This window comes from Dipodomys spectabilis, unplaced genomic scaffold (genome assembly GCF_019054845.1).
Source record: "Dipodomys spectabilis isolate Male_0828 unplaced genomic scaffold, ASM1905484v1 ptg000067l, whole genome shotgun sequence".
Classification (NCBI taxonomy): Eukaryota; Metazoa; Chordata; class Mammalia; order Rodentia; family Heteromyidae; genus Dipodomys; species Dipodomys spectabilis.
Window position 1 is genome coordinate 1,746,499 of NW_024870744.1, and position 17,711 is coordinate 1,764,209.

Below are 17,711 nucleotides of genomic sequence, written 5' to 3' on the forward strand. Positions count from 1 at the left end.
TATAGTTACATAAGTCAGGTAAAGAGTACATTTGGGGGGGCAGTGTCACCCCTTCCCTCACTTCTAGTCTTCACTTCTGGCTTATTGATGGTTAGTTGGAAAGAAGAGTCTTACTGACTTTCCTGTCAGGCTGGCTTCAAACTTCCATGTCAGTCTCCTGAATAGCTAGGATCACACACATGAGCCACTGGTGCCTGGCTCTTTTATGTCAATTTTTACAAACCTATAAACATGCATAAAAATTGACTGGAAGACCATATATCAAAATGTAATATGTCTGGGTCTCAGGGCTGTAGAAGATTGTTTGGTATTATATGGCTAACCAGCCTTCCAAGCTTAGATTACTTTTTTTTTTTTTTTCCGGCCCTAGGCCTTGAGCTCAGGGCCTGGACTCTATCCCTGAGTCTCTCTGTGCTCAAGGCTAGCACTTTACCACTTGAGCCACAGCACCACTTCTGGCTTTTTTCTGCTTCTGTGTTACTGAGGAATCGAACCCAGGGCTTCATGATTGCTACGCAAGCACTCTACCACTAACCCAGCCCTTAAGTTACTTTTATAATTAAAAAGAGCCTCAGTTTAAGGTTGAATAGCAGGCAGGTAAGTAGGGAAAGCCTCAAGTCCTGTCTCTAGCAGCAGAGGAAGTCCTGCTGCATGTCCCTTTCTCATCCACCCACCCCACCTGTCTGCAGCCGCCATGCAGCAAATGCTGACCGAGAGCTGCAAGAGCCGCCTCATCCAGATGGCCTATGAGTCTCAGAGGCAGAGCCTGGTCCAGCAGGCCTGTTCTAGGTAAGGGGCGGGGGGTGGGAAGGTGGGGGGGGGATTCCAGGTGAGCTGCAGGGAGCCACCTCAGACCCCTAACACTGGGGTAAGAAAGAGCTGAGTACTGGTGGCCCCTGCCCTGGGCTGCCCAGCCTCGACAAAGCTGTTATAAGCAAGTGATCCTGGCCTTCCAGATTTTTCTAGCAAGGACCTCATGCCTGGGTTGGCCCCAGAGAAGACCACCATTTCCTGTGTCACACATTCGCTATGTTGTGAGCCAGGCACAGACAGGCCCAGTGCTTGGCTGCCTGGCATATCTGTGAGGGGCAGTGTCAAAGCAGGCTCGTAGAGTCTCAGAGCACAGTCAGGTGGGGGCCAAATAGGGGTGTTCTTGACCATGGAGGGGCACAGGTTGGGGATGTTATGTGCTAGGGGATGCATAGCTGCTTCCGTGCTGATGGCCACTTGGGTCCAAAGCGCTGAGCTCACCACAGCCCTGTGGGCTTGGGGAAGGTTCCAGGTACCCAGCAGAGCAGTGGGGAAAAGCTCAGTCGGTGCCTGGCTGCTCAGATCACAGTCTCAGCCCTGGCCACCCTGCATGTTGCCCCCTCCTGGCCACCGGGTCAACTTCCTGAGTCCTCAGATGCTGGCATCTCCCTGCTTTCCTGATGGGTGACTTGGTGCTCAGGAACCCAGGCATGGGGGACTCTACTGGCTAACTGTGAACCTGGGGGTGAGTTGCTTTTGCTTCCTAAGCTGTGAATTTCTTATCAGAAAAGTGAGGTGAGCAGGCATCGGTGGTCACACCTGTAACCCTAGCTACTCAGAGCACTGAGCTCTGAGAATCATGGTTCAGACCAAGTCTGGGCAGACAAATCTGAGACACTCTGTGTGTGTGTGTGTGTGTGTGTGTGTGTGTGTGTGTGTGTGTGTGTGTGTGTGTGTGTGTGTGTGTGTGTGTGTGCTTTATTTTATTTATTTATTTTTTGCTGGTTGTGGGGCTTGAACTCTGGGCCAAGTCTGGGCAGACAAATCTGAGACACTCTGTGTGTGTGTGTGTGTGTGTGTGTGTGTGTGTGTGTGTGTGTGTGTGTGTGTGTGTGCTTTATTTTATTTACTTATTTTTTGCTGGTTGTGGGGCTTGAACTCTGGGCCTGGGGCGCTGTCCCTCAGCTCTTCAGCTCAAGGCTAGCACTCTACCACTTGAGCCACAGCACCACTTCCAGCTTTTTCTGTTTACGTGGTGCTGAGGAATTGAACCCAGGGCCTCAAGAAAGCAAGGCAAGTGCTCTACCACTGAGCCACCTTCCCAGCCCTGATTAATTTTTTAAAATTAATCAGCAAAAAAGCCATACGTTACGCTTTGACTCAGGTGGTAGAATGTTAACCTTGAGCATAAAAGCTCAAGAACAGTACCCTTGAAGCCACAGAAGTGGCCAAAAAATAAAATAAAAAAAAAGCGAGGTGACTTCCAGGAGCTGCCCGTGGAGCTGTGGCGGGAGCCTTAGCCTCCACCCCGGCTCCGGAAAATGGTTACAAGGGTGGAACAATCTGAGAGCTAAGACCAAACAGGCATGGGGTTTGAACCTGCCACAGCCTCCTAAAGGGCTGAGCCCGGAACACAGGGACTTTACTCCAGCCCAGTGGCTCATGGGCAGCTTGAGGGCGCGTATGGGGCAGGGAGAGGCCAGGTATTCACCTCAGGTGGCCTTTGCTGCGGGGTTCAGTGGCGCTGAGCCAGAGGACCTGGTGTCTCTGCCAGCTCTCAGCTCCACTGCCCTCCTCCCCAGCCAGAAGACTCAAACCCCAAGTGTGCCCCGCTGAGGCCTCGCCCCCCAGCAGGAGCGCTGGCAGTACTGCTGGGCGGAAACATGATTCTCTTGATCTCCTCCAAGACACCTAGCACAGAGCAGGTGCTCAGGAGATGTTGAGTGACAGAGCTGTCTTTCTGGCAGCATGGCTGAAATGGATGAGCGGTTCCAGCAGATTCTGTCATGGCAGCAGATGGATCAGAACAAAGCCATCAGCCAGATCTTACAGGAGGTAAGCCTTGGGCCAGGGGTGCTGGACAGGGGTCCTGACCTAGACCTCACATAAGACCCAGGGACTTTGAGACACTGGAGCTGTGCTAACATCAGGATCCAAGGGTCAGGGGGGCTGAGACACCCAGAGGTGTCTGGGCCCTGAACCTAAAGAAGCAGCCCTGCCTGTCCCCATGGGTCACCTAGCCCTGCCCCAATCTCTGTTCTCCCAAAGTGACATGACGTGGTATCTGTAAGCCTTGTCAGAGACCTGTCACTCCAGGTACCTGCCCCTGGTGGTCTCGCCCCTCCCCCCGCCCCGTGTGGGGGACACTGTGTCCCAGTCAGCCAGTCATAGCTCTGAGCCTCTTCCTCATCAGGGACATGATAGCAGAAGCAGGCTCGTCTTTAGCTACCATAAAACAGTGGGACATGGTGCCAGCCCTATTAAGAACTGTTTTGAAAATTTAAGTAAGTTAGACAGTAGTTTCTCTCTCTCTCTCTCTCTCTCTCTCTCTCTCTCTCTTTCTCTCTCTCTCTCTCTTTTTCTCTTCCTCTCTCTCTTGTGCCAGTCCTGGGGCTTGAACTCAGGGCTGGCTCTATCTCTGAGCTTTTTTTTTTTTGCTCGAGGTTAGCACTCTACCTCTTGAGCCACAGCACTGCTTCTGGCTTTTGTTTTGGTAGGTTACTGGAGATAAGAGTCTCATAGACTTTCCTGCCTGGGCAGACTTTGGACCACTGTCCTCAGAAGATCTCAGCCCCCTGAATAGCCAGGCTTACAGGAATGAGTCACTGGCGCCCGGCCTAGTTTCTCTCTCTTAAGAAACATAGGAATTACCTACGCCGGAATACACAGATCTGATCCCCAGATGGCTCCAGGGAAGGCCAGGATGCACGGCCTGGGTTGTGCAGCCTGTGCTGAACAGCCTGGCACGGTGTCTTGTAGAGTGCCATGCAGAAGGCTGCGTTCGAGGCCCTCCAGGTGAAGAAAGACCTCATGCACCGGCAGATCAGGAACCAGGTGAGTGCTGGGTTGGAGTGCAGGGCTGCAGTCACGCAGCGGAGAGCCTGCTCACCGGCTCGCCAGAGGGGCCTGCCTTGTTCCTCCTACTCCTCAGGAAGACCAGGGCTGGGCTGTTGGTGAGGGCCTGGAGATGTCCTCATCCTCGGCCCTGGCCACAGTCCTACCCAGCTGGGGTGGCCCATTCTCTGGCCGGGACATGTGTGACTGTGGGAAGCCTCTGCACTGGCCTTGGCATAGCAGGACAACAGGGGTTCCTCTCCAGGCAACTGAACAAGAGCTGGAAGCTTCCCTGGGCCGCCGTTAGCAGGGCTGAGGTGGGGCCTCTGCTTCCGAGGGCGTGGAGCAGGGCGTGCGGTGCTGCTATTGAGTGGGCTGCAGCGGGGGCCAGCTTCCAGGCTATGGGAGCACTCATCCCATCACACTTCCGATTCATATTTTTGCATGGTTTTCTTTCTCCTCGTTGTATTTGATCTAAACCAACTTACTTTTATTTTTATTTTTATTTTTTAAATTTCAGTCCCCCATTGTTGGACATGAAGCTCATCCCTCTGACCGAGGGTGGGAAGGGCCAGGGGGCTCAGAGACAGAAGAGGCCCCACGGCCATGGGCAGGTCACTGTGTCAGGTGTGACTCCCCCCCAGACAGCTGAGAGAGTGAGCAGACCCCCGCTCTCAGGGTGGGTGGGCCCCTCGGAGCCTAGGGAAAGGGCGCTTGCTTACTTGCTCTGTGTCGTTGGGCAAGTTACTTAACCTCCCCTTGCGTGTACTGTGGGGTCAGTGATACCTCCTCATGGCCCGGGCACTGCTGAAGTGCTGCAGATAGAGCTCACAGCATGATATGGCACAGTCAGGTGCTTGTAACTCCAGCCTATCATCATTCAGTCACTCCATCGCCCTCTGCTCCCCCCACCTCCACCCCATGACAGCTACGGTGGAGGCAAGAGGAAGGCCTCATGGTTCCAGCCCTGTGGTGCATACCTGTAATCCTAGCTACTCAGGAGGCTGAGGTCTGAGAATACTGGGACTCTTATCTCCAGTTAGCCACAAAAAAGCTGGAAGTAGACAAGTGGCTCAAGTGGTAGAATACTAGCCTTGAGAAAACCAGCTAAGGGGCCGAAGGGACTGTGCCTAGGCTCTGAGTTCAAGCCCCAGTACCAGCACATGCATGCACACACACAGACACAGACACACACACACACACACAGACACACACACACGCACACACACACACTCCCAGTGGTGACCGTCGACCTCCCTCTCCTTGGATCTAGAAGGAATCCCCTCCTTCCCTGCACACCTTTATTTGCGAGCGTCCTGGGACAAGCCCTGTGCTGGGCTCTTGGCCAGCTGCAGCGACCAGGTCGACAGCATGTCATGTCCCAGGTACCCAAAGCCATGAAAGAGGATTCTTTTTACACCTCCTCTGTGTGAGATCCCCTCCAACCCCAGCTTCCCCCCAGGAAGCTTTCTTAGACACCACCCACCTCTGGCCACCAGAGGGCAGCAGAACACAAAAAAAAACGGCACCATGGTTAATGCAAATAAACCCCTGTCTCATCTTCTGTTTAGATTAGGTTAATAGAAACTGAGTTACTGCAGCTGACTCAGCTGGAGTTAAAGAGGAAGTCCCTGGACACAGAGGCGCTGCAGGTATGTAGGGCTCCCCCTGCGCCCCTCCCACCCCCTCCTGGCCCCAGGGCAGCAGCTCCTCAGCCCAGGCCCTGGGCTGCCCCAGTGACCAAGGCAGGGCTCTCAGGAGGCGGGGCGCTAGGCAGGAGGTCAGAGGAAGGAGGTCCCCCAGACCACATCTCCGCATTTCCTTGGTTGGGGTCTGGCCGCTGCGGTGCTCCTTTTTTTAAGCCATGCTCTTCCGCTGTCTGGGCTGCATTCTCTGTGGAGGGACTTCTCAGGATGGCCGAGCCCAGGCCTGGCCCCCAGTGTCCTGCTCTCAGGAGCCAGCGGGGACTGGCAGGCTATGGTCTAGACTCTTCCTAGAGTGTACCCGCAGGACTCGGGCAGGTGGAGAGGAAAGTTGGCCCTTTCCCTTCTCGGGCTCCCATCGCCCCCATGCACTCATGGATCTGGATGGGACAGGTGTGTGGGGCACGTGCTTGTGCCAGCTTTTGCGCAGTCTGCCTGTCCCGGTCCCTGTCCATGCTCAGCGGAGGGCCTCAGGCTGTTCCCCCCCCCCACCACCAGTGCACAGACAATGCCTGCTCCTAGAGGTCTGCCCAGGTGCTGCGTGACTCCAAGTATGGCCCTACCACTCCCCTTTCTGTCCCCCCTAAGATGGAGTCTTCCCATGGCATTGGGCCATTAGAGGAGGGTGACGTGGCAACAGAGCCTCAAAACAAGCTTCAGAGATGAGGAACCGCCCCGCCCAGCACAGCTGCAGGGCCCCCCTGTCAGGGCCTGCGTGGGGTCCCTAAGGACAGGAGGATGAGGGGATGTGGCCACAGTGTGCATGTGTTGTCCCCCTTCCCAACTCCCCGCCCCCCCCGGCCCCATGTGGGCTCCCCTATCTCTGCCACCCTCCATTTGCTTCCACCATGTGCTCTGTGGTCAGCGAGACCATGGTTGTCATTTCTTTGTTTGCTGTTTCGCCCCACTCCATCGTCATCATCACTGGGGTCCCATGCCTGGCCCAGGAAGGGTGCCTCAGCTTTGAGGATGGGAGGTATGGTGGATGTCAGGGCAAAGGGGGCTGAGCTTTAGCCCCCAACTTGGCCTAGGGGCGTGGGTCAGAGCCCTGAATTGAGCTGCCAACAGAACCAAGCCAGCGGGGATCCCAGGCAGCACCCGTCGCCATCCTGCGTGCCAGGGGCAAAGACTGCTCACTGCGGCCCTGGGCGTGGTCTTGTGTTGCAGGAGATGGTGTCCCAGCAGCGCTGGGCTCTCAGCTCCCTGCTCCAGCAGCTGCTCAAAGAAAAGAAGCAGCGGGAGGAAGAGCTGCGGGACATCCTGGTACGTGCTCAGCCTCTGTGGTCAGTCGGGGCGGAGGGCTAGCATCTCTTGGCCAGATTTTCTTTCTTTTTTTGTGTGTGGGGGTCCGGTCGTGGGGCCTGAACTCTGGGCCTGGGCGCTGTCCCTCAGCTCTTCAGCTCAAGGCTAGCGCTCTACCACTTGAGCCACAGCGCTACTTCTGGCTTTTTTCTTTTTGCTTATGTGGTGCTGAGGAACTGAACCCAGGGCCTCATGCATGCAAGGCAAGTGCTCTACCACTGAGCCACCTTCCCAGCCCCTATTTTATTTTATTATTTATATTGTATTTGATTCTGGGGCTCGAACTCAGGACCTCATACTCTTGCTTGGATTCTTCACTCAAGGTGGTGTTCTACCGCTTGAGTCACACTTTTCTGCCCAGGCTGGCTTCATACCTTGGTTCTCAGATCTCACCCTCCTGAAGTAGCTAGGATTATAGGCACAAGCCATACTGCACTTTTTTTTGAGGAAACACTATTGTTAATCAGGCAGTGGGTATTGGAAAGTACAAAGGAAAAGAATTTCACTTCTGAAAACTATCTACTGCTAACATTTCATTATGTAAAGATCATAGTGCATCTTTCTATGTATATATGCCTTTCCACATAAACTGGTGCATACCCTCGTTTGGTAAGTGGCATATATCTGTAGTCCCGGCTACATAGGAGGCTGAAGCAGGAGGATCCCTTAGGCCCAGGAGGTCATCGCTATCCTGGACAACTTAGTAAGACCCATACCTCAAAAAAAGGGAGACGGGCTGGGAAGGTGGCTCAGTGGTAGAGTGCTTGCCTTGCATGCATGAGGCCCTGGGTTCGATTCCTCAGCACCACATAGGCAGAAAAAAAAAAAAGGGAGACATGGGAGGGAGAAAAATTTGTGTTTAGTAAGCAAACCTGCTCTGATCTCATCGAATGTGCTTTTCTGGTGGTTTCTGGGGCCACACTGGGATGGGCTGGCACCTGGTAGAGCATATGAGTTATTTTTAGCCTCTGTGAGGGGTGAGCTGAGTGTCTCTGAGGATTGGGCTTTGAAAACATCCGTGAGTGTTCCCTCAGAAGTGGGCTCAGGTGGCCACAGCAGGCCACGAGCTTCTGGCAGGAGTGGCCCAACCTAGCCCTGTGCTGATGGCTTTGACTATAGCATGCATCAGGATGTCTGAGCCCCAGTCCTGCGCATGAGGATAGAAGCCAGGCTCACCAGCCAGAGCTGAAAAGATGTGATCTCCTGCGTCACTGTAAATGTCTCCATGTCCCTAGGCCTTTGCAGGTTGAGAGGAGAGTGCAGAGCCAAGGGGCACGTTCATGCCGTGCAGTGAGAGGCGGCCTGCTCCTCACCAGGCCTCTTTGCACATTGCACTGTGAGAACGGCAGCCCCAGCAGGGGGCCGCTGCCACCCGCCCTGCCATCAGAAGCCCCTGTTGCACAGCTAGGGGAGGAGCTCCAGCTCTGTAGACCATTTGGGGCAAGGGCACAGAGCAGGGGGTGTCACCAAGCATGGCCTGTAACATAGTGCAAAGGAGGCTGAGACAGGAGGATCAAGAGTTCAGGTCAGCCTGAGCTACAGAGCCAAACTGGGTCTCCAAAACTGAAAAGCCGGGCGCTGGTGGCTCACCCCTGTAATCCTAGCTACTCAGGAGGCTGAGATCTAAGGAGCATGGTTCAAAGCCACCTGGGGCAGGAAAGTCCATGAGACTCTTATCTCCAATTAACCACCAGAAAACCAGAAGTGGCGCTGTGGCTCAAGTGGCAGAGTGCTAGCCTTGAGCTGAAGAGCTCAGGGACAGCGCCTAGGCCCAGAGTTCAAACCCCACAACCGACAAAAAAAAAAAAAAACCACAAAAGTGAGGAGAAGGGTTGGAGGCGTGACTCAGGCAGCAATCACCAGCCAATGAGCAAAAGCAAGCATCGGCAAATTTAAGTCCCGTCTTAGACAAGAGAGGAGAGGGCTGGGAAGGTGGCTCAGCACTTGCCTTGCATGCTCGAGGCCCTGGGTTTGATTCCTCAACACCACATAAGAAAAAAGCCGGAAGTGGCGCTGTGGCTCAAGTGGTAGAGCGCTAGCCTTGAGCTGAAGAGCTGAGGGACAGCACCCAGGCCCAGAGTTCAGGCCCCACGACCGGACCCAAAAAAATAAATAAATAAAAATGTTAAAAAAAAATTTTAAATAAATAAAATAAAAAAGGAGAGGAGAAAAGCAGGCACAACTCTAGGCCAAGGGCAGAGGAGGGCGTCTAGCTCCACAGAATCCCAGGAGGGGCTGCCCGAGGAAGCCAGGCCTGAGGGGGCTGCGCGGGACCCGCTCCCCACAGCCTGCCTGGCCCACAGCCTGTAGCCACAGCTGCGCCCCTCACAGCTCCAGAGCAACAGGACACAGGCCTGGTGTGGATCAAGCCCTGACTCTAGGCAGGGAACTCATCCCTCTGAGCCTTAGTTTCCTCACCCAGGAGCTAGAACAGTCTTCACAGAGTTAGGCAGCCAAGTAAATGACTTCTTTCAGTGCCCAGCATGGTGCGGCACAGGGCTCTGTGTAGATGAATAGTGTCCCTGCTCCCTGCCTTATCCCTGTACCGAGAGTAAGTGCAGGCCGGACAGAACTCCAGGACCAATGCTCAAGTGGAGTCCTGTGCCTGGAGCCCTGCGGCAGTCCCACCTGTGCGGGGCAAAGAGAGCTGTCCCCCAAGAGGGGGTCCTTCGCAGGGGCTGGCAGCGTGTGGGACCACGTGGTGTGAAAGTCCTTTATAAGATACCAAGGGCCATCGCCTGTGTGGGTCTCAGCCAGCTCCTGGTGACTCTGGTCTTTATTTGCTGAGATGCGGTTCCAGTGACCCTGTTTGTCCTTGGCAGATGGAGTTAGAAGCCAAGAGCGAAACCAAGCAGGAGAATTACTGGCTCATCCAGTACCAGCGGCTTTTGAACCAGAAGCCCCTGTCCTTGAAGCTGCAGGTGAGGAAGCGGAGGCCCTGCACATGGCTTATTCTGGGAGCGCCTTGGGTTCTCCGCAGACTATTGACTGCCACCTGCCCGCCCCACAGACTCAATCCATCTTCCCATGGATGGAAGCAGGCCAGATCCTTGAAGGGGCAAGAAGGGTGGTAGGAGCATTGGCTCTGGTGAGGGGAAAACGGGGGCCAGTCATTTCTGTGACCAGCAGAGACCAGAGAGCCCAGGGTGAGCTGTGTGTGCAGACAGAACTGCTGCCCATGAAGCAGGGCAGATGTGGATCACTACCTTACACACATACACATGCATACATGTGCACACACATGCATGTGCACACATGCATACACACATATATTTCTAAAAACTTCAATAAAAGTCAAGTCATAGCTGGGCGCCAGTGGCTTACACTTGTAATCCTAGCTACTCAGGAGGCTGAGATCTGAGGATCACAGTTCAAAGCCAGCTGGGCAAGAAAGTCTGTGAGACTCTTATCTCCAGTTAACCATCTGAAAACCAGAAGTGGAGCTATGGCTCAATGTGGTAGAGTGCTCGTCTTGAGCAGAGGAGCTCAGGGACAGTGCTCAGGCTCTGAGTTCAAGCCCTACCACTGGCAAAAAGAAAAAAAAAAGTCAAGTCATTTTCTATTATCCTCTGGAAAGTTACTTTTCTCTGGAATACGGTGCTAAACTCAGCACCGAGCACTTGCTGAGCAGGTGCTCTACCACTTGCACCACTCTTCCATCCCCCCATTTTATTTTGGGGAAAAATCCCAAGGATGCATTCCATGCGTGATGCTCAGTACTGTGCTCACCCTCGTGTTTGCTTTTCCCTCTGGGCTGCTGCCCCTTGGCCTTCTTCGCGGCCTGTCCTGCAGGAAGGAAGCTTGGAGCGCCCGCTGGCGGCCCTCCTGGTGGAGCTGTCTGCCGAGCACTACCTGCCCATCTTCGCCCACCACCGCATATCTCTGGACATGCTGTGCCACATGAGCCCCGGGGACCTGGCCAAGGTAGGAAGCAGCAGCCCAGGGAGGCCGGGGAGGCTGGACTTGCTCTTTATGTGGTTCACAGCAGAGCCCATCCTGATGAAATGTCCCGAACACCTGCCCCCTCGCCCCCAGCCAATCATGTGCTCAGCCTGCCACCTAGCTATGAAAATCAGAAATGCAGCCAAGACTGGAGGCCACACCTATAGTCCTAGTACACGGGAGGCTGAAGAAAACAGATCCCAAGGTCAAGACCAGCCTGGGTTACATAGCCAGACCTTTCTTTAAAAAGAAAGAAGAGAGGGCTGGAAAGGTGGCTCAGTGGTAGAGCGCTTGCCTTGCATGCCTGAGGCCCTGGGTTCGATTCCTCAGCACCACATAAGCAAAAAGAAAAAAGCCGGAAGTGGCGCTGTGGCTCAAGTGGTAGAGCGCTAGCCTTGAGCTGAAGAGCTGAGGGACAGCGCCCAGGCCGAGTTCAGGCCCCACGACCGGACCCCCCAAAAAAAAAAGAAGAGAAGAAAGGAGGGAGGGAGGAAAGGAAGGAGGAAAAGAAAGAAAAAAGAGTCAGGTGCTGGTGGCTCACACCTGTAATCTTGGCTACTAAGGAGGCTGAGATCTGAAGATTGCTGTTTAAAGCCAGCCTGAGCAGGAAAGTCCATGAGACTCATCTTTAATAAAACTACTTTTTAAAAAAAGCCAAAATTAGAGCTGTGGCTCAAGTAGTAGAATGCTAGCCTTGAAGCTCAGGAACAGTGCCCAGCCTCAAGTTCAAGCCCCAGGACAGGCACAGAAAAGAAGAGAGAAGAAAAAAATCAGAGCCTGGCACCAGTAGTTCACTTCTGTAATCCTAGCTACTTGGGAGGCTGAGAGTAGAAGGATTGAGATTTGAGGCCAGCTTGGGCAGAAAAGTTAGGCAAATAACTACCAGAAAAACAGGGCTAGCAGTACATAGCAGTATATAGCAGTCTAACCAGCACAAAGCCCTAAGTCCAAAACCAGCCCCTCCAAAAAGAGAACCAGAAATGTGGGTCCCAGACACCCACCTTGTTCAGATCGGCCTTTAGCTGTAGGGCTTGGGGATGGTCTGGGTCAGCCCCCGCCTGCCCCACCAGGTCACAGGCATAACCTGGGCAGTGCCTGAGCCCTGGATAGGGGCTGCGGGCCTTTCATCAGATAACCCACTCACTCTTCAGAGTAGGGCAAGGCTGGGCCACAATGCCTCTGCGCTGTGTGGCTCCGGTGCTGCTGCTTCTGGGCAGCATGGCCTCAGCGGCCTCTCCTCAGCCTCTTCTGGCCTCAAGGATGGCGACTGGAGGTCCTAGGGGTGAGTGATGCACGGGTGTCAGTCCGTGCAGCCACCAGCATGGTCCCACCTGCTGCAGCGCCAGCTGCCCCGGCGCTGAGCCGGGCACCTGCACAGCTGGGGTGCCGCTCTGTCACCTGCTGACCCCAGGACCCTGGCGCCAGAGGCTGGGGACGGGCGGTCCCATGGGCCTAGGCGGCAGAGTGGCCCCGCCCAGCCCGGGCTGCCACAGTTGCCCTGCCTTTCTCTGCCACAGATGGGTGTCTCAGAAGCTGGCCTGCAGCATGAGATCCTGCAGAGGGCCCGGGACCTGTTGGACATAGCCAGGATCCAGCCAGGTACTGGCTGGCAGAGGGGCAGGGCGGGCTCACTAGGGCTGTGCTGGGAAAGGGGGAGAGGGAGAGGAAGGGGCAGCCTTGGGGGCAGCCTGGCAGAGAAGCCAAGGGCTCCACTAGCCCAAGGCTGTGTGGCCCTGACGAGTGATGCTCCCACTCTGAGCCTCAGATTTCTCACCCATGACAGTGACCGCCAGTCATGCTGCAGGGTGGCTGTGAAGGGTCCTGGGCACCTTAGGAACTAGAGGCCCCTGTTACCAGCACTCTGCCATGTGTGCCAGCACAGGAGATGACAGGGCTGCAGGAGGCCTCGCTCCCACTTCACAGCTGGCCTTACGTGTTGAGGTCCCTTAAGTGTTGTGACCCCCAGCTTGGCCTGTCCCTTTGACTCCACAGAGCTGAAGCCAACCAAGGCCCTGGAGCCCCTCCCTGCCCCCCAGGAGCCTCCTGAGTCAGTGAGGCCTTCAGCGCCCCCTGCCGAGCTGGAGGGACAGGCCTCCGAGTGCGTCGTGTGCCTGGAACGGGAGGTGAGTGGCACTGGGACCCTGCAGGGCACACGGGCCTTGGCCAGCCAGCCCTTCCTCCTCAGCCTCGCTGGACACATGCCAGCCCTTCCTCCTCAGCCTCGCTGGACACATGGATTTGTTTGTAAGCAGTTCCCTAGTGACGTGAGCACGTGATGTCATTAGACCATTTAGAAAACATAGCAAAGCAAAAAGTGCAGGAAGCATCGGCTCCGTGGCCCAAATGGAGCAATGCTAACGCTGTTTGCTCTTTTTTTTTTCTTTTCCTCATAAGAGGAAAATTTTTCTCCAACTTACTAACTACATTAGGGGAAACCTATCATGGAAGAGCAACAGCCTGGCTTTTCCTGCCAAGGTTTTTCAAAAGCTGTCGAATTAGCACTATTATTATTATTGTTGTTGTTGTTGCAGAGATCAAACACGGCAGTGTGTAGAGTACAGGTCCTTCCTTGCCTCCCCAACGGAATCCTACACAGAAAACAGCTGTGCTGGCAGCGCCCTGGCCGAGAGCCAGCAGCCCCTTCCCATGGGCTGTGGAGACGGCTCCCAGTTTCTCGATATTACAGATAGCTTTGAAGAGTTTGGAGCACATCCTTGAGGATTTTCTCAGGATACACGCCTAAGTGTGCTTACAGGGCTCTCAATCCATAAAGTTGCAGTCCTTCTACACCAGGAGTTCAGGGGCTGTCCGCCAACAACAACAAAATTACAAAGAGAGACTGAGATACAGCTCACTGGCCGAGCACTTGACTGGTCCCATCCCCAGCACTGGAAAAGAAAAGAAAATGGTTGGGGATGGCCACAGAGCTATAGGCACAAAACTGAACAGACTGGCTAGGTTTTCACGTCTGTGGCACACATTCATGCATGTCTGCTATGTGTGAGTAGCTCATGGGGGCCACACCACAAGGTTATTTTCTTACTTTGGTGGTGCTGGGGTTTGAACTTGCAATTTCTTGGCAGCCACCCTTGCTATGTGAGTCACAGCCCAGCCCCCACGCCACCAGCGTTTTAAGCTAAAGACTCAGCTTGCTGCCTACTCTCTCCTCAGGCCCAGATGATCTTCCTCACCTGTGGCCATGTCTGCTGCTGCCAGCAGTGCTGCCAGCCGCTGCGCACCTGCCCGCTGTGCCGCCAGGAGATCACCCAGTGCCTGCGGATCTACCATAGCTGAGCACACAGCCAGGCACAGCAGGAGCTCGGCGCAGCCTCCACCAAAGCAGGCCCAGGCTGCCGTCCGCACATCCCTACCCCACCCAGAATAGGACCAGGCCGGCCTGGGCCTCTCCCCGCTGCTGCTCATGGGATGTAGCTGCTAGCCGGAACGCTGAGAGGAAGGCGGGGCAGCTCAGCTGGTGATTGGGCCCCTGGCGGCCCAGGGAGAGGCCAGGGTGTGGAGAGGCGGCTGTGCCATCAGCGAGGTTCCCAGAGGAACATCATAGCCAAGCCGCGGTTCCATCCCCATCCCCACCCCCACCCTGCCTCTCAGAGCACTCTATTCCGTCCTCATCTGTGCAGCCCACCCAGCTGTCCCTGGCCTGAGCAGGGGAGGTCATCCAGCTAGGACAGGGAGCCACACAGGCCTGCACCCTAGTTCCCCTCTGCTGCTCCCTGAGCATGTCCTACCTGCTCTCCACCCTACCTCACTCAGACAGCTCAGCCTGAAGCAGCAAACATCAATAAAGCCATTAGCTGCTGTTACCCTTGGGTCCACAGGGAGCTGGTTGTGGGTATGGGATAAGTCAGAGCTGCAGCACCTTGATCAGAGGAGAGGAGGTACGGCTGTCGAGAGCCAGGGCCTGAGTGACCCCTTTATCTCTGAACTGCTGGTGCTCCAGGGCCTGGAGCTGGGGCTGGGGCTGGGGCTGGGGCTGGGAGGGGTGAGTGCCTGGGACCCTGGCTGCAACTGCAGTGAGTGCAGCCTGGAAGCATCCGGTCTCAGCCTGCTCTGTTGTGCCTTGGGGATCATCGCAAAACTTTAGGCACCTGAAGCCCAGGTACACTCATCATGTGGTTTCTGACAGGTGGTTTGGAGGCAAGGGGCACGCCAGCTGGGCCTGCTGCACTCAGTGCTGGCCTTCAGGCTGGTTTCTCCATCCATCCCTCCATCCAGTACAGGATCTGTGCTTCAGCTGCCAGCCACCAGGGGGTGCTGAGTGCTCAGGAACAGTGCCAAGAAGGTGCCCCAGGGTGGCCAGGAGGGCCCCGCCCTTCTAGGCATCAGTTTCTCTAATTGGGACCACCTACCTTGCAGTGCCCTCTGAAGTGTTCAGGCCTGCTTTCTAGGGAGAAGCTTGTCTCCTCTTCCCTTGTCTCCACTCTTTCCCACCTCAGGTTAGCTTGGACAGGAGGGGAGACAGGCCTGGAGTAGGTCTCACGACTTTATGGAGCACTGTTTAGGGGGAGGGGGAGGGGGGAGGGGGGGCGGCGGTCTCATGAGAGCTCAGGCAGCAAGGTCTTTTGCCACCCTCTATTCTAGTCAAGGAGCTTGAGCTCAGAGTTTGAAACTTGCCAAAGACAACAGCGTGGTCCTGGCTGAACCCCTGGCCTTGGCCACCATGGACAGACTGACCAGGAAAGCCAAGAGCCTGCAGGTGCCTGGCCGTGCCAGCATCTCCAAGGGACGTCTGCACTCCACTAGCGTCAGAGGATGGGGGTCTCCGTGCCAACCCCAGCCAGTGTTCTGTCCCCCTTTGTCCTCCATGTAAAGGGCACGGCCTACAGTGAGAGCTCAACCAGTACCAGCTGGCAAGGCTGGCTACACCCCAGGGCCCTGAGCAGCCACCAGGGAGCGTGGCCCTATAACCCGGGAGCTCTGAGCCTGGACAAGTCTCGTCTGTTTCCTCCTCTGTAAAATGGCACAGGAACTCCACCATGAATCTCATGGTGCCTGGTCGAGCCAGAACACCAAGTTTGGAGGCTCAGTCCCTGGCCCAGCCCCTCCCCCTAGCACCACACAGAGAGCAAGCTTTAAATAAAGCATTTATTGATTAGCAGAAGCGTAAACAGTTTGCATAGTATTCTCAATACCACATCTGGGAAGGATGATCAAAACCCCAAGGCACTAGAGAGCACAGAAAAGATCAGAGACTGGATCAGATGGGGGCTGGGGACTGGGTGTCCCTGAGCCCCAGCCTCGTCCTGGGGTGTAAGGCGCCCTGTTCAGGGGGAGCTTGGACTTCACTGGGAACAATTTCCATTCTGCCCTCCTTCCTATCCCCAGCAGCAGAGAAGAGGCTGAGGAAGTAGGGGGAGGGAGTTGTGGGGGGGCCTGTCAAGTTGGGGTAACCTTGACTTAACCCTGTGCCCAGGAATTGGAAGCTAGGGAAGGGCCAACAACAGCCAAGCCCAAAGTGACTCACAGAGACAGGCTCAGAACTGTCCGGTGACACTCAGGGGCCACACACACCTCGTGTCCTGGGGAGCCTCCCCCCCCCCCTCGGCCTCTCCGGAGCCCCTCCAGCTTCCTGTGGGCAGTGAGTAGTACCTTGGAGGATGCCAAAGCCACCAAGCCCTCCACTGGCAGAGGGAACCCCAAGACTGGAGAGTCCCCCACAGACTACCCTCCATTGCAAGTGACCTTCACTCTGTCACCTCCTCTCACTCAGCCCCGCCGGTCCCCAGAGACCAGCTCCTCCCTTCCCCTCACACTGCCCCTCTACACCTTCCAGCACATTCCAGCCTTCCTCATTTCATCCCCAGGCCCCTGGCCCTCCTCCTAGGAGACCCCGCCCCAATACCTCCCTCGCACTCCTGAGGCCAAGCCCCTCCCCCTCCTTGGCTTCTCTCAGCCCTGGGTGAACCCTCCTGGCTTGGGGGGGACAAATAGGGCAGAGGGCAGGACAGAGGGGCCTGGGTGCTCATCTCCCTCCCCCCTTCCTCCCCATGTTGAGGGGCAGGCGCGAGAGGATTTCACCTAAGCACTGAAGCTCTGGCTCCCCCAGAAGACAGCAAGGGCCATCATGAAGGGAATGGAGGTGGCAGCCAGGGCAGGATGGAGGGGCTCCCCAGCTGTGCCCAGCCCCCCACAAAGTGAAACCTTGAAACCAGCCCCCGCCTTCGAGGTGAGCCCGCAGAAGAGCAAAGAGGGGCACCCCACCCTGCCCACCTCCACCCCCGCTGCCACGCTGGCCCGCCATGCCTTGGGGGTGCAGCCCCTCGCGGTGTCCACGGGAACAGGGCGACCAGACTAGAACTCCGTCTGCACCCCAGCGCTGTCCTCAGTGGTGGTGTGGATGGGGGGGCGGCTGCCAGGGCTGGTCACCTGCTCCCCGGTCTCCTGGTCACTGGGCTTGGGGGGCTCGAGGTCCATAGCCTTTCCGGGTGAGGGATGCCGGAGGGGTGAGGCGGGCGGCGAGGCGGCCTGGGGGGCGGCCCTGGGCTGGGGGCTCTCCTGGGCAGGAGCCCCGTTGAGCAGGGGGCCGGCTGGCGGGGGGCTCTCAGCCTGCAGATCCTGAGCCAAGAGGCCGCGGAGCTCGGTGACACTGTCCGGGGACGCAGGGGACGGCGGCTCAGAGCCAGCCTGCAAGGGCAGCCCGGCTTCCTCGTCCTGGACCACAGACATCACCTGCTTGGCCCGACGGCGCTTCTCAGAGGGGGTGACTGCATCGGGGGCCCCAAGGCTGGGGCTGCCGCTGCTTCCCCCGCTGTCTTCACCGCTGTCGCCGCCGTACTGCTCACCCCAGTCGATGGGGGCGCCCTCGGCCAGCAGGTGCAGGTTGGGGTCGCTGTTGTGCATGACCATGCTGTCCCGGTACAGGTTGTGCTTGCGCTGGACGGCGGCCTCCTTCACAGCTGCAGACACAGCCGGGCGGGAGGCTCAGCCCGGCGCCCCGGGCCC

The 17,711-nt window shown here is 56.4% G+C and overlaps 2 protein-coding genes across 2 annotated transcripts in view; one reads left to right on the forward strand and one right to left on the reverse strand.

Annotated features, from left to right (window-relative positions):
* Lrsam1 (leucine rich repeat and sterile alpha motif containing 1) overlaps positions 1–14,572 on the forward strand; it is a 37,842-nt gene extending 23,270 nt beyond the window's left edge. Inside the window, exons 16-25 of the mRNA XM_042681096.1 lie at positions 690–789; positions 2,718–2,805; positions 3,730–3,804; positions 5,376–5,456; positions 6,675–6,770; positions 9,632–9,730; positions 10,602–10,733; positions 12,269–12,350; positions 12,744–12,874; positions 13,923–14,572. Coding sequence (XP_042537030.1) covers positions 690–789; positions 2,718–2,805; positions 3,730–3,804; positions 5,376–5,456; positions 6,675–6,770; positions 9,632–9,730; positions 10,602–10,733; positions 12,269–12,350; positions 12,744–12,874; positions 13,923–14,045 — 1,007 coding nt within the window. The 3' untranslated portion in view covers positions 14,046–14,572. The remainder of the gene's footprint in view (positions 1–689; positions 790–2,717; positions 2,806–3,729; positions 3,805–5,375; positions 5,457–6,674; positions 6,771–9,631; positions 9,731–10,601; positions 10,734–12,268; positions 12,351–12,743; positions 12,875–13,922) is intronic.
* A 1,268-nt stretch (positions 14,573–15,840) lies between these two features.
* Positions 15,841–17,711, reverse strand: part of Niban2 (niban apoptosis regulator 2) — a 55,955-nt gene continuing 54,084 nt past the window's right edge. Inside the window, exon 14 of the mRNA XM_042681149.1 lies at positions 15,841–17,665. Within this exon, the coding sequence (XP_042537083.1) occupies positions 17,061–17,665 (605 nt within the window). The 3' untranslated portion in view covers positions 15,841–17,060. The remainder of the gene's footprint in view (positions 17,666–17,711) is intronic.